Source organism: Numenius arquata, chromosome 8 (assembly GCF_964106895.1).
Source record: "Numenius arquata chromosome 8, bNumArq3.hap1.1, whole genome shotgun sequence".
Taxonomy (NCBI): Eukaryota; Metazoa; Chordata; class Aves; order Charadriiformes; family Scolopacidae; genus Numenius; species Numenius arquata.
In genome coordinates this window covers 34425750-34441307 of record NC_133583.1, presented here as the reverse complement: position 1 = coordinate 34441307, position 15558 = coordinate 34425750, and the positions used below count along the sequence as shown (strand labels likewise).

Genomic DNA, 15558 nt, shown 5'->3' with positions numbered 1-15558 from the left:
TGTCACGTGACGGGCGGCCGCCGCTCTTTACGGCTGCTGTCGCGCTTTATGGCGCTTTGCGACGCGGGAGGGAGGGGTGAGTTGACCCGCTGCTCCCCGCATCTCTCCGGTGGCGGCGGGGATGGCGACGTACGTGAGCGAGCTGGAGGCGGCCAAGAAGAGCCTGAGCGAGGCGCTGGGCGAGAACGTGAAGCAGTGAGTGGGGGGGGGGGGGGGGGGGCGAGGCGAGGCTGAGCCGCGGTGGAGACGTCCCGCCCGAGCGGGCCTGAGAGGGCGGCACTGGCCAGACCTGGGCGCTGCGGGGCCCGTGTACCGCGTCTCTGTGGAAGCCTCAGTGCTGGCCTGGCCCGGCCCCGGGCCGCTTTGCGCTGGTGGGGGGAAAGCGGTATGTTTAGGAGCAAGGCTTTTCATTTGATGGCTGCACCTTCCCCGCTCTTCCTTAGGTACTGGGCCAACTTGAAGCTCTGGTTTAAGCAAAAGATCAGTAAGGAGGAGTTTGACCTGGAAGCACGCAGGCTTCTCACGCAAGACAATGGTAAAAAGGCATCTTGTGTTTGTTTTCCTGCTGGCTCTACTGTTGCCTTGCCCCTGCAAGGCTTGGAGGGACCCCCTCCCTGCTGCACGGTGTTTCCCGAACAGGGAAATTACTGTGAGGGAAATAAGAACTGCCAGGTCTGGGGTTGCAGTAGAGTTAAAAAGGTGGGAGGTGCCCTGGCTTGCAGGGGGAAGTCCAGTTGTGGCCTTGGGACAGGCAATTTGGCCTTGTGTAAATACAGTAAGCAGGTAAAATATGCTGTCCTAGCAAACAAGATGTGCTCTTATGTAACCAGAGAGACCCAGCCCTTTCCTTACAGCATTCTCCTTTTGGTTGGGGCTAAAGTGGTGTTGTGGCTGAAGTCGGGGAGGAAACCCCTGAATTCACCTAGGCAGTTACGTAGCAGGCAGATCACCTTCCTGGCCTTGGGAGGTGGCAGACTGGAGCATTGAAGGGCGAGACTCCTTTGTAATTATCTCAGTGTGGGTCTGCAAACATTGGTGGGCATTGCTGAGAGCATTGCGGGGGCTCCTGACTTCCACCTTCATGATCCCTGTGGGGAAGGGCAGGGAATTTCTCAGTGCTCGGGTTCAAAGGCCAAAGAGGATCCTGCAGCCATCTGACCCAGCTTGTGAAGTTTAGTTTGGCCCTTTCTAATTTGTAATTACTTGCTCTGTGTTTCAGTAACCTTTCTGTGAGGAAGTTGCATTTTGTCTAGAAGTTATTTGACTGAACTTCACCTTCCTGGGGCTGGCTCTTACTGGTACTTTTCTAGCAAAGCCAAAACCTTGCTACCAGAAATCTGTGTGGCAGGAGGGACAGCTGATCCTCCTCTCACTGGCTCAATACATTAGATGTTTCATGTTGTGTGCTGTAGGGCTGGATTCATGTGTGTGGTGGGCTGAGAATGACCTAACTTGTTTCCATGCCATGTGTAGTATCCTGTTAGTGTGGTAATAGCAGATTCTGGGTGCAATAGAAGAAAACTCAAAAAACCTTAAAGCTGTGCCTGTGTAGCTAAGCATGTGGGGAAAACATGGCAGTGGAAAGGCATAGTGAGCTACTTCAAGATTGCTTTGAGGGGGGGCTGCTGGGCACTGATGTGTTGCTAATGAACTGTCTTGTCTTTACATAGTCCACTCTCACAATGATTTCCTCCTGGCTATTCTTACCCGATGCCAGATCTTGGTTTCTGCACCAGGTAAGTCCTGAGAAGTCTCATTAAGAACAATGAGGTAGCAAAGCTTTGTCACGTGTATTTGGTGGATTTTGTACAAAGGACTCCAATTTTCTGAGCTTCGGTATTCATGTTCTTTGTGCCACACAGGCGAAAGAGTAGCAAAGTAGTGATCTGGCTGATTTCAGCAGAGATGCTTTTTATGAATAGGCTGTGTGTGCTTGATGAGAGGCTAATGCTGGATTGCTGTGTGTGATAAGCTGGTTTGATTTCTGGATTGGGTGTGTGCTGTGAGCTGAAGTGTAGAGAGAGATGCTGCTCTGCTTACCAATTCTGCTTGCTTCTTGACTTGATGTTCTTTGTTCTTATCTCTGCTGGGGATATCGCTTTGGGGAGCTGGATTTTCTGGACCGATCTTGAAATCAAGTATGTATCTGATGGAAAAATGCTTACAGTGAGTCTTGATTGATCTATGGGCAATTAATCCAACCTTCTGCAGGTAGTTAACTGTTTAACTTTGTAAGCATTTAGGCTGCACTCAGGATTGCAAGGTAGGTTTTGTTTGGTCTTCAAGAGAGCTCTCAATCCAGAGATCTGGTAGGAAGGACAATTGAGCTGCAGTTCAAGATATGAAACTGCTGTGTAGTAGGGGAGAGAAAATTGTTATAGCTCTGATGGGCTGACCCTGAGAGATGAGTTTTTTGTGATAAGAGAATGTGTTGTTAGAGCACCTGATGTAGCTGGAAGAAGGAAAAATGCAAAATGTATGGCTTACCCACAGTGTTTTGTGTTGTACCTGGGCCTTAACTATACCAGCTGTGCTAATTAAATACTAACCTCCCTGTCTCCAAGCTTGCTTTGTTTGCTCTTTACAAACACCTTTTGAGTCCTAGAGTTGCCCTATTTAGGGGTCCTGTAATTCAGAAAATTTATGTCTAAATCTTGCTGCTCCTTGCTTTTGACTTAAAGTACTTAGAACTGGACTATAAAAAGAAAGCATAAGAACAGTGGTTCCCTCGTGAGTATTACCTGAAGTAGCTAACTGTAAATTAGGAGGAGCAGGTAGAGAGTCCCTGTTCTCCGGGCTCAGCGCTGGGCTGATGTGAGTGTTTCAGTAGAGGTAGTAGCCCAGAGGTCTTGCTTCTGAGTGGCAGTAGTCAGGGCAGGGACTCTTGCTGTGTGACTAGAGTTGGGGTTGTTCATTCTTGTGTGCCCCACTCCGTGCTTAACTGTATTGAGTTTCATTTGTCTCTATACAGTCACTTAGTCTTGTGCAGCTTTTCTGCAGCAGTCTGGTCAGACTTCATCTGCCTTGAATAGCTCAGGTTTGTCAGCAAACTCTACCAGCTCCTCAGTATCCCCTTTTTCAAAGTTGTTTAGGAATGTGTTAAAAGTATGTGTGTGCTCCACAGGTGTCTTCTGTATGCTTATTATTTCCTGCCTGACCTTTTTAATTTCAAGTACTTGCCAAGGACTTTTCCTCTTGTCCCACTGAAGCTTACTCTCTTTAAGAGCCCTTGAAGAACCTGTGTTTGCAGGGCTTCAGCAGATGGGTGACAGCATGTAACAGAGTGCTGCTTTAGTGTGTTTAAAGTGCTACTTTAGTGTGTTTAAAGTGCCACTTTACCAAGTGCTGACCAGCTGGTCACCTCCAGTGCTTTCAGATAGGCTTTTGTTGGCTCTGGCCACAGATCTGCATAAGCCAGCTTGAAAAAAAAATCAGTTTAATCGTGTATGTGTTCTTAAAGACATAGTTTAGTCCATTGCAGTTAACAGTACATGCTGCTAGTCCTTTCTGGAGTCTGTTTTGTTCTCCTCAGGTCAATGCAGAGTCTCCCAAGGATTTTGGAGCTAATCTGTACTGAGATACCTCTTTCTGGGCCACTGACTGGTAGATCTGTTACACATGTTTTCTTTGCCAGCCTGCTGTGTGGGGCACAGTGGACTGTATGTGCAAACCCGGGAAAGTGCAGTATGAGTGGAATACTTATGTTGTGTCTAGATTTCTTTTCCTCCCCTCCCCTAGATCCTGGTCTGACACCTGCTAGTTTTTTGTTGCCTTTTTTCTCTTCCTGCCCCCCCCCCCCGTAAGAATGGAAAGCTAATAGGCTTTTGTCTCCACCACTGCCTTTTGGGTAGAAGGTGTTGATTTCCTGTTTCATGGAAACAAACAACTTTAAAGCAGTGTGCTTGATGCACTTGGCACGCCATCACAAGGGTTACTGATGCATGTACTTTCCACCTCTGTAAGAGAGACAAGGCAGAAAGAACTGTCTTTAAAATGCCAGTTTGTATTTTAAAAAACTGGTGTGGCCAATATCAAAAGTGTGCTTGATATTGTGGTGTTTGGAATAGGAAGCCTTTTAAGGAGTGATTGCAACACATGTTGAACCATGCAAACAAACCCATCTGATATAAATTCTGCTGCCTCTGGTAGAAGTGGTTCCACCTGGGCTTATAAGGGAACACTGGGTGAATGTGACCCTTTGAGAACACTTTCCATTTCCCCCTCATCTGCTTAGGCTGTTGGTCATGCAAACTTCAAATCCCAGTTCAACAGCCTGTGTTGATATTTAGGCATATATTGATACATCAATATTGTTGATATATCAACTATATTGATACATCAATATTGTTGATATATCAACTATATTGATACATCAATATTGTTGATATATCAACTATATTGATACATCAATATTGTTGATATATCAACTATATTGATACATCAATATTGTTGATATATCAACTATATTGATACATCAATATTGTTGATATATCAACTATATTGATACATCAATATTGTTGATATATCAACTATATTGATACATCAATATTGTTGATATATCAACTATATTGATGGCATGGGATATTTAGGATTTGGTGGAGAGGGAGGAAGGTTCATGTCTGTTCTGATGTGAGGAATGACCAGTTCCTTTAATTCCTGCTGAGCTCCCACTGAGGGCACAGCAGGATCCTGAGCAATCCTAAATCTGATTTTTCTACCTTTTTTAAAAATAGGTGATGTTATTCCCTCTGGTAGCCATGTCTGTAAAGATACCCAGAAATACTGGAGTGGCACCCAGCTGTAACGTAGCTCGCAAGCTGTGAAAGTGCCTGGAGAGAAGCAGCTTCCCAGAAATGTACTAAGTTACTACAGAGTGACTTAATGTTGGTTTTAGGTTGGCTCTACCAGCCCAAGTGGTGTGGCACACTTCTCATCACAACAAAATTGTTTTCTTTGGTATTCTCCTTTTACCAATATTTTCAGAAGTGCTTTTCTGAATTTTTGTCTGGGGTTTTTCTTCCCCAAAAAATTCAATCAGGAGGAACTCCAGTTTAAAGCCTTTCTTAACCTTGCACGGAGTTGCTCCCTAAGCTTGTTTCTTGGATGATTGCAAGCAATCAAGTTAGCAAGGTTTCTTGAGTTAATACATCTCTCACTTGAACTTTTACCTCTCTCCTTAGCTAAATGTTAACACTAAAACTGAGACAATTGCAAGCACTTGAGTTAGTGATGTAAGGATTTATTTACTAGTAATCTGGAGCAAACTAAGAGATGGTTCAGCAAATGAGAACTCTTGCTGGGATAGCAGGAGTGTTTTATTGTATCAGGGTTGCCCACGGGCTTTGCTTGAAGGGCTGCCAACTGTGAGATGGGCTCAGGTTGCTCGTGTTCCGCTTCTTTCCAGGGAGTTGGGTAAGGGAGGAAAATGAAGAAAATGGGAGTGTGAGTTGTTGACAGAGGAGAGTCACTGGAATATATTTGACTAAACCCTTGCCCCTGCAGGAAGACAAAAAAAATACTGAAGATCAAATAAACAAGGGTGGGGAAAATGCATGTTTCCCATGCCTGGCTGCTTTTCTCTGTTGTGACTTTCTCTGTATCTTTGTCCTTTCCTCCTGTGTGGTGCTGGTGCAGCACGTCAGGAAAACCTGACGCCCTCTGTCTGGGCTGGCTGGTGCCACTGCCACAGAGATGAGGCAGCTCTTAGAAAAGTGTTCATATCTGTTGCTCATCTTTGAAGGCATATCAGCAGTCATTGCTGTGGCTTGTTAACATCTGATTCTCTTGCTAGCAAGATTAAAGAAAAAACTGCTAACCTCTCTGAAATTTCACGCCTGAGCCACCCAAGCTTTGTCATTTGTGTCCAGGAAGGCAAGTACTGGTTTTCTTAGAATACTAGAGGGAAATTTTGCTTTCCTCATCTAGTGCAAATCTGGCTTGGTAATATGAAAACCTGGAAAAGGAGCAAAAAAAAAAAAAATCTGCTCTGGACTCATTATAATGGGGAATAGGAGATACTATCTTAGCTTTCCCTTGTTCTAGGATAAGTCTGGCTAAGTTCTTAAATGTGCAGGCTGCATCTTTCTGGGTCTACTGTCAAAGTCTAAACATTTAGTTGCTGTTTAAAGGTTACTATGTTATTTTTTAAAATAAGACAGGTTTACAATTTGGACTCTGTTATAACCTGTTCATCTGTAATACATTGTCAGATAAAAGGGCGTTGTTTGCTTTTGCTGTTGTGTCTGTTCCACTTTATCTCTGCCACTTGGTCACGTGTTTAATAAGGATACTTTAGTGAAGGCCATGAACTAGCTGTATGGGACTTCTGACAAGGAGGAAGGGTCTGGGGTGACATTATGAGCTACAGAGGTGTGCTTTTATTGAAAGCTTTGCAATGGGCTGGGTAACTTCTGTGTCTGTCCTTAACAGACTTAATCTCCCCTGCCTAGAAGGGGCCTGACCTGCTCTGGAGGGGAGGAGAAGAAGGAAGAAAGGATTGTCTGTAAAGAGCAAAACATCCTGTGAGAGAAGTAGTGTTATATTGCTAGATCCTAAAATGTGAGTACTGAGATCTTGATGAAGGGCAAGAGTTGTCCTTGAGATTGTCCACAGTGCTTCCCCACACTCCCTTGTTAGGCCTCTACTCCAGTGTGTACTGATGAGTAGTGACATCAGCTTTATGATTTTTGGAGAGGGTTTATTTATTATCTTTTAATTTCCTATAATTGACTGGTGGATTTCGACAACAGAGTTTGTTGTAGACTACTGGTTTTCACCTCACTAATACAATGTAGCTAAACTTTTTAATAAACTTTTTTTTTTTACAGTGAGAATGTCATCTGTGTGTGTGTGAGGGGGTTGTTTCTAACCCTTTCTTAGCAGCTGACCATTCATAAACTTCACCTGAATCCTCTGGTTTAGTCTGATCCTTAAAGTCATGCTTTAGAAGTTGTTTTTTTTTCATGGTAGAGGACACTGTACTCATGCTCCAGCCATGAGCCTGGGAAGCTCCGTGTAGCCAAGGTCTTCCAGCCAGCCTTCTCCCCAATAAACTAGGCTGTAGTAAACTGCATTTATGAATTCTTGATTACAGCAAATTAAACACAGTTGCAAGAGCTGGAGGTAAATGTGCTGGTTGGTGCAAGGCTGGTGCTGAGCCGTGGCAGCCTGCGGTAGCAGGAGAGAACCAGAACTGGTTGGGTGTCAGAACTTGGTGAATGTGCCTGAGGCTGGCCAAGTTGTGGGATGGCTGCTGTCACTTCTTGTCTGTGTCTAGAGGAAATGCCAAATGCTGGTTCAGGTGCAGCTGAGGAACATCTGAGATGCTGCTGTGCTGTCAGCACCTCCTGGTAGCACAGCTTCAGCCTCCACTTCAGAGGCAACTGAAGTACCTTCAGAGCTGAATTGTCCAAGCTCCTTGGAGGTGAGCAGGGACCCTGACACAGGGCAGGCTCTGCTCCAAAGGAAAAAGGCTGCTCCCTTGCTGTGCAAAACCAAGGGAAGAGGATACCGGTGATACAAAGCAGCAGCTGCCTTCGTGGCCACAAGAGGGCTGTCCAGTCTTTGGGTTGCACTGCTTGGTGACTGTCAGCAGGCGCATATGCATCTAATGCAAAGTTGTCTTAAGCCCTAGTGTGCCTGAAGGAATTGTGCACGGATCCCATAAACCACTCAGCAGGAAATCTGCTAGGCTGACCTTGCCAAGGGCTATATGATTATCAGGATGTGGTTTGGCCTACTGTAGGTATAGCTGTCAAACAGTCCATACAGAGGACTTTTGAGCAGCCTCCTCAAGGTGATGTGGCCAAATGTATTTATTCATTGGTACTACACAGTAATCTCTTTCAGCTGCTTGCCAGTTCTGGTGAGTCACAAGCTCACTGCCTGTGTTGGTGTCCTGCTCCTGGGCTCGGTGGCCTTTGCAGTTCTTCCCCCCTCTCCTTTCCCCTCAGTGTAACAAGAACTATCAGCTGTGATGTTTAACAGGGTTCTGGGACCAAGCTTGCTAAAGCTGATGGGGAACTGTAAAGGCAGATGTAAAGAGTCAGATTGCTTGATCCAGCTGGTTAGCATCTGACCCGATCCAGGGGCTGGTGGGAGGACAGTCACCCTCTGGGCAAGCTCCTGATGTCTTCCTGATGGAACAAATGGCTTGTTCCTTCATTATAGCTTTTTGGGGGGGCTGTGCTCATCTCTCCCCTTCTGCCATGGGTTTTTGTGTGGACATAAATTTCTACTTAAGTAATGGGTCATGAGTTAGTCAAGCTGGCTGGGGCTAACAAAGGAAGAGCTACTGAAAGCATTCTCCCCTGAGAAGCCCTTCCTCTGGGCCATGGCTGTTAGTTTTGGGTTAAGCCTTAGCCAGGGGCCAAATGTTAGGGGTTTTCCTGTGTGGACAGTTTCATACTGGCCTTAAATCAGCAACACCTGTTGAGTGTGGGTTTTCTTTCTCTTCAATTTGTAGAAGGTGCTGGATCTCTGCCATGGCCAGCTGGTTCTGCAACAAAACCTGGAAAACCCAAAGGAAAGAAAAAGATTTCTTCGGTTCGTCAAAAGTTTGATGTAAGTGTCCATGGTCGAATGGTGGTGGCTCTCTGATCTTCTGTTGGGGCTGAAGAGCTCTGCACAGCATGCAGTTTCTGTTAGTACCAGAGATGATTAAAGCCCATCACGTGCAATGATGTATATTTGTTTTGAGTTCTGCTTTGGGGCAGAAGCTGGGGGTTAGTAGCTACTGCCTGTCTTTTGGAAGCCTTTTGGGAGAAAGGCTGCAGTATGACCTGGCTTTGTTAGATGCCGGAGAATCCATGGAAGTACACCTAAACGTCAGAGTTGTATTCCAGGAATCCATTTCACACATCTGCTGAATTCTTGAAGTGAAAGTGACTTCCTATTTATTTGGGCAGAATTCCGTGATTGTATGATCTGTTCTACAGAACTCTACAATCCAAAGAGTTAGAAGTAATATGTTCCTTGGGTGGAAAGTTTTTAGATGGTCAGGTTGTTTCAGAATTGGAAAATGCTTTGCAAAAATGCTGTCTTCTGGTATGTGACAGAGAAATGCATGAGATAAGAGTTTATTTTGCAGTGAAGCCTGTACATTCCTCTGATACTGTCACACATCCATTCTATGCGTTTCTGTGCTGCCAGACCAGTGGCCTGGTGTGAAAGAGGATTGGGATGGGGCACTGTCTTCCATGGGCAGAGTTTGATAAGATGGTTCAAACTGAATTACCATTTTGTTGAAAGGGAGAGTGCCTGTCACTTACTGAGCCAGATTTATCAGGTGTCTGAGCACATTGTGATCTGGCTCAGTTCTCTTACAAGGCAGAAAACTAATCAAGCAAAAAACATCCCAAACCCCAAGTTTTTCTTGCTGGTTTATTCAGCTCGATCAGCATTCCTTGTGGTTGGATGAATGCCAAAGGAAGAAGGGGCAGCCGTATGGCTGGGGATGGGGGAGAAGGGTGGGCATGGGAAGCCTCCCGCTCTTACACTGTGAGAAGTTATCTTGGCTCAGCCAAAGTGCATACCGTGCTTCTAGGGATTATAATTAGGCATCGTGTGTGTGCTTCAGAAACTAGTGTTTCAAAGGGATGCGAGTCCAGCTGAAGGCTCCTTGTATTTGGAAACTGCTGAAATATTTTGCAGTGTTCACAGCTGCGACTTGAATTCTGATGGCAGTCTGTTATCTTTTTGTTTTAAAACTTCATGGTAACTTTTCGGTAGCAAGTAGAGGAGAGTTTGAGAAGCAAGTCATGATGTAGTAGAAGTCTTGGAATTCGGTATGCTCAGATAACCCTGTGTTGTACCACATTTCTAGTGTGTGTTTATTCACATGTTCCTGGAATGCTTTGTAGTAAGTACTGTATGAACTTTGTTATGATTAATGGGCTTGTCTATTACTAGTGGAACTCCAGAGTAGTGTGAACTTGAAGTGCCTTGATATTTTCCTCATTGGTCAGAATAACAGCTGTGAATGACCACAGATTCCTTCCAGTTGGTTTCTGCTCTCCCAGAGCACACCCCTCTTAAGAGTTGCTTACATTTCAAAGGTCTTTTCCAGGCATGCAGTTTTCCTGTAATGAAAGCGTAAGTCTTCAGAATTACGGGGAGGAAAACCTGCTTTCACATCATTAGTGGGTGGATTAGTTTTTCACTCTGAGTTAAATGCCATACTGTCCTTTGAATAAAGCGGCCCCCCTCCTCTCCTGAAACTAAGATGTGGGAAATAACTTTGCTGTATATTCATTGTTAATATTTAAAGTATGTATTTGTTTTGATGCAGCAAGAGCCTTGTGACAATCTTAATTCCAGAGTCACTGGACTTGTGGCTTGGAGAGGCTGAGGGACAGGAGTTGCGGGACTACTTGATGAGCCAGGGCCATGTTATTCTTTTGTGGGTTGGGGCTGGGCCAAGCATATGTCTGGGCCTAAGGATCAGTCATTCCCGTCTGCTTATTTTTTTGCCTTTACCTGGGGTTTGAGACTTCCTGGGAGCCACTACAAGCACATCAAGGGAATTGTGCTGGAATGCATGTGGCCTGGGAAATGGGGGTTGCCACCTTCTGGTATGAATTCCTGTTCTGTGATGCTTTGTGGTTGTTTTGTTCCTAAATAACTGTGTCAGTTCTGAAAAAAAGCCATAGTCTATCTCAGAATCAGTAGGTGCTCAGTAACACAGCTCTGCTTAGAGTATTGAAAGTGCATGGGGAGACTAAATTATGAAATTCAGAACTGGAATTCAGCTAAGCTGTTGCACGTAAAGTTTTAAAGAAATGTAAGAATCACTTAAACACATAAGCTTAGGATCATGGTTTTTAATCTTCATGGAAACTGTACAGTTATTAAGTAAAAAAAACACTTCTGTACAAGAAATGACTAAATAGACAAGAACTCTTCAGCATAGAAGGAAGTGGCTGAGAGATGTGAAAGTCCATGAAAATCATTGCTGGCCTGGGTAGTGTGAACAGAGATAAAAGGGACAATGACTGACCACATTTGAGACTTACAGGAGAATCAAATTAATCTAGCAGGTGGGAGGTACAGAGCAAACCAGAGGAGGTGACTCTTCATGGTGTGTGTTATTACACTGTAGGAGTTCTTGCTGCAGGAAGTTGTGGATACCCAAAGTTTAGGTGGTGGATGACAAGTTCGTGGGCTGTTTAATAAAAGGGCACTGACACTGGCTGAGAAATTTCTTCAGTCCCAAATCGTGGGTTGGGAGAGCATGCTGGGGAGGAATATCACTGCTTGCCCTACCATGATTTACATTTTTATAGGTGTTTGCTTTCTGATTGGAGAAGGGGTGCTTGGCTAGATGAATCAAAGGGTCTGACCCGGTATTTATCTTCTCATGCTCTAATGTTATCTTCTTAACAGCACCGGTTCCAGCCTCAGAATCCATTGTCTGGAGCTCAGCAATTTGTGGCAAAGGACCCTCAGGAGGATGACGATTTGAAGCTGTGTTCTCATACTATGATGCTTCCTACACGTGGCCAATTAGAAGGAAGAATGATTGTAACTGCATATGAGCACGGGCTAGACAATGTGACCGAGGAGGCAGTGACAGCTGTTGTTTATGCTGTGGAGGTGAGACTGGGCTGGGCAGCAGTGGTGTTCTCATTGTACCAGCAGCAGAAGGCTCTGTGTGCAGTATGGGGTAGCACCCCTCAGTGGGGAGAGGAAACATGCTTCTTTAATTCCCCACTTGCCTTGGAAGGAGTAAGATGAGAATCAAAGGGATTTCAGATTTGTGGCATCATCGATGTAAAGTCTCAGCTTTCTGCCTGCAAGTGTTAATTTTGAAGTACTTGCATATGAAGAACTCAAGACATGCTTAAGTAGCTGTTTTGGAAAATGATGTTCCTGTCACTTAAAAGCAGAGACAGAACAGGAGCTCCACTTCAAACAGCTCTATAAAAAATAATAAAATAATCCATTAGAGGCACAAGTATCTGGCATGAAAGTGAAGTGACAGGATCGGACAATGTCTGCAGGTGAAGTGCCTGCTGGTGCTGGTTTTGGCCATCAGCAATGCACTACCTAACATATCCCGGGAATGATACTTACTTGGAATGTTGATGTGTGGATGGTTTTCTGGAATTGGGATGTGAAGGCCAACCTGAATTCCTCCTCCGGGAGTGAGGCCAAATCAAGCAGCAGTTGTCTACTGTTTTTTTCAACCAGTGGTTTCTCCAGCACTTTCCAGGCAACTGAACAGTCTGAAAAAGAGGAGTGAGTGGCTTTTCACTGTAGTTTTAGGGCCAGTATTTCAGTACAAGTGTAACATCTAGTGCCAATTACGAAGTCTCTTAACTCTTTATCAAAGGGATCAGGGCTTGGGAATTTCCTAGCATTTAAGAAACCTCTTTGACATTTGAAGCAGCAGTCACATATTATAGTTCACAGGCTAATGCATACTGTACTCTCTCACGCAGTGCCATATTCTCTGTATCCAACTCTATCAGAGTGAAAACATACTGTAAATCGTCCTGATCTTGGTTCCCTTACACCTTTAGGTCCTTGTGGTCATAGCAGCACTACTTTTGTCTTGCCAATTGGTGAGGTACTTCTAGCTGTGGCTTGGTAGGGTGAATAAATCAGCATGTGGAATAAGATTGTTTTTCATTGCAGAACCATCTTAAGGATATTCTGACATCTGTGATATCCAGGCGGAAAGCCTATCGTCTGAGAGATGGCCATTTCAAGTATGCCTTTGGAAGCAACGTTAACCCTCAGCCATATCTGAAGAACAGTGTTGTTGCTTATAACAATCTAATTGAGTGGTAAGGCGCTCTCAGCACACTTCTGATTTCAAATGCAGTTTGCTAGTCCCAGAGTCACTACATGGTGTGGATTCTCTGTTTATTTAGTAGAACCCATTAATAACAGTGTTTAGCTTTCACACAGTAAGGAGGTATCAGTACATAGGACTGTACAGCTAAACAGGGAGGGAGAATATGGACATTCCTCAGCAGTGGAGTTCAGGACAGTGTTAAGTCTCTTTCTTGCCTGTGCTTGTCCATCAATTTGTGAAGGTCACCCCTGGCCCTCTGAATATTCCTAGTAATTATTGCTTTTTGGAAGCTGTAGCGAATGACACAGGAGTTTTGTTACTTTTGGGGAAACTGTCCCTGGGTGGAAGAGCCCTGCCTTCCTGGGGGAACTGCTGTTGTGCCACTGGAATGAAATGTCAGTGAAGACCTGTGGGACACTGCCATCCTGTCATTTCTTGCCTCCAAATGTGTTTATGGTTCCTTGGCAGGCCTTTTCAGTTGGCAGAGCTTCAAGGTCAGCTTGTTTTCCAGTCTCAATGTCAAACAGCTTGTGCTGCGCATCTGGCAGTGTGTGTGTGTGTATGAAAAGGCAGTTGTGTTTGTCTATGAGAGCTTCTAGCAGTTGACAGGAGGTCGTGGGCGTTTAAAGATTTGATTATAAATTTGATTTGGTAACACTAAAACACTAGAAATGCAATCCACTCCAAACAACTCTGCCTAACAGCTAATGTATCTCAATTTAATGTTGTGGGTGCCTTAATTTTTATGCTGGGTAGATGCTATGGGCACTAAATAAAAAGTTGCCCACTCAAGATCAGTTACAAAGCAGATTTGAAGCATGTTGAGGATCGGTTTGCACTATTTTTATTAAACTGGAATTTTAAAGAGATTTTAATTACGGCTGAAATAATTTTTACACATGCAAGGATGAAGTCAACTGATGCAGAAAAGCAAACCCTGGGGCCAAGCCCTTCTGTGTGACTTCCAAAGGTGGTGCTGTTTTCTTGACTGGAAGGTTTTGCTGCTTCCTCTGTCTACAGCCCTCCAACCTCTGCGACACCTTCTGCGGGTCAGAGTCTTGCCCCCCAGCCCCCACCCGATGATGCTGAGCAGCAGGCAGCTCTACTCCTCGCCTGCTCTGGAGACACCTTACCAGCATCCCTCCCACCAGTGAACATGTATGACCTTTTTGAGGCATTACAGGTAAGCTGTTCATGTTATACTGTCATGTCACAGGCAGCGCTGTCCTGAGCGCCAGCCACCAGTCTTGGATTTGGTTTACATGCATGGAGGGAGGCTTGATTTCTCCTTCTACAGTCTGTTTACTTCTTTCCCCTCTCAGATTTACAGTTCTTTGGCTATGATTTGTTCCCACTACTAGGTAACTGCTAGGATACAGTCAGCTCATGGCTTAATGCCTGTTCTGCTCCCCTTGGTCAGAGAGTTGATGAGGAAATCCCTGTCTTTTCTTATAGCTACATAAGCTACTCACCTCTCTAGCAAGACTGCAGTGACTATATCAGAACTGAGCTGGACTGAGATTTTTGACAGTGATGCAGCAAAATGACTTGCCTGGCATGCTGGCTGCTGCAGTGGGTTAGCTGTGATCACCCCAGCCCTGGGAAGGTGTCAAAGGTAGTAGGCTGGATGAGTCTTCCTGTGGAGATGCGTGCCTCTGGTTCCCTCCCTCTATGGCAGCTCTGGGGACATTCAGACTACTTTTGAATGTCTAAAGTTAGCTGTGAGAAATTCCCCCTTGATCTCAGCTGTCGTGAACTCAGGGCTGTGGAGGCAGACCATTCATTGTAAAAGCTGTAGTCAAGCATTCATCTCCTGTCGGAATTGTTGTTTGTAAGATTTTGATGACAAATTGTTGTTTTTCATTGTAAAAGCAAAATGATTATTTCTTTACCATGCTACTCCCTTATAAGATGGCACTGTTCTGTCCTGGTTGGTGTGGCAGCGCTGGCAAGTTGCAGCTCTACTCATGTGTGACAGCCTGCGCTCTGCTCTCTGGGCTGGCTCTCTGATCATCCTTTAGTAGTGGGAAGTTATTCCATGGGCACTATGAGGAAATGCATATGAAAGCATGAAACTTGTTTTCTAATGTGTATTTCTAGGTGCACAAAGAAGTTATTCCTGCACATACTGTCTACGCTCTAAACATTGAGAGAATTGTCATGAAACTCTGGCATCCAAACCATGAGGAGCTACAGCAGGATAAAATCCATCGCCAGCGCCTGGTGGCAAAGGAGGGCCTTCTACTGTGCTAGAGCTAGGCAGCCATGTCAGGCCTCAGACAGCCACAGTGCTGTTCCTTGGACTTGATATTCAAATGCATCTTACAAACCTGTGTCTGCGTTTCAAGGATGACATAAGTTATGAGTCAACTTTTCCTATGGAAATATGACTGATTTGCAGTACACTTTCTCTGCTTCCCCAGAGTCGTGTGCCATGGAGCACTTGCAGCAATCCCACTGAATTGGAAAGGAGAAACGAGATTTGTTTGCAAAGACTGTTTTTTAGGAAAAATAAATGCAATAGTGGAAAGAATTGGTTTTAAATAAGGTGGATTTGTTTTTTTCTTTTGTGAGCATGGGGAGTCTGCCTCCTTGCCCTCCCCTCTGGGGTAGTTTCCCTTCTCCAGGAGAAGTCTCCAGGGGCCTTGTCCAACTTCTCTTGCAGTTGGTGGGATCCTTTTCCATTCATTTAACTGGAAACAGGGTGGGCTCTTAAGAAGTGAAGATGAGCAATTCTGTAAGCTGACATCGTTCCTCTT

The 15558-nt window shown here is 44.8% G+C and overlaps 1 protein-coding gene across 1 annotated transcript; it reads left to right on the top strand.

Moving 5' to 3' along the window:
- The first annotated feature begins 38 nt into the window (after nucleotides 1-38).
- TADA1 (transcriptional adaptor 1) lies at nucleotides 39-15340 on the top strand. The gene is made up of 8 exons (XM_074151612.1): nucleotides 39-195; nucleotides 444-535; nucleotides 1671-1736; nucleotides 8465-8562; nucleotides 11383-11592; nucleotides 12637-12788; nucleotides 13820-13982; nucleotides 14900-15340. The coding sequence occupies exons 1-8, from the start codon at nucleotides 122-124 to the stop codon at nucleotides 15050-15052; spliced, it is 1008 nt and encodes a 335-aa protein (XP_074007713.1). The 5' UTR covers nucleotides 39-121; the 3' UTR covers nucleotides 15053-15340.
- The last annotated feature ends 218 nt before the right edge of the window (nucleotides 15341-15558 follow it).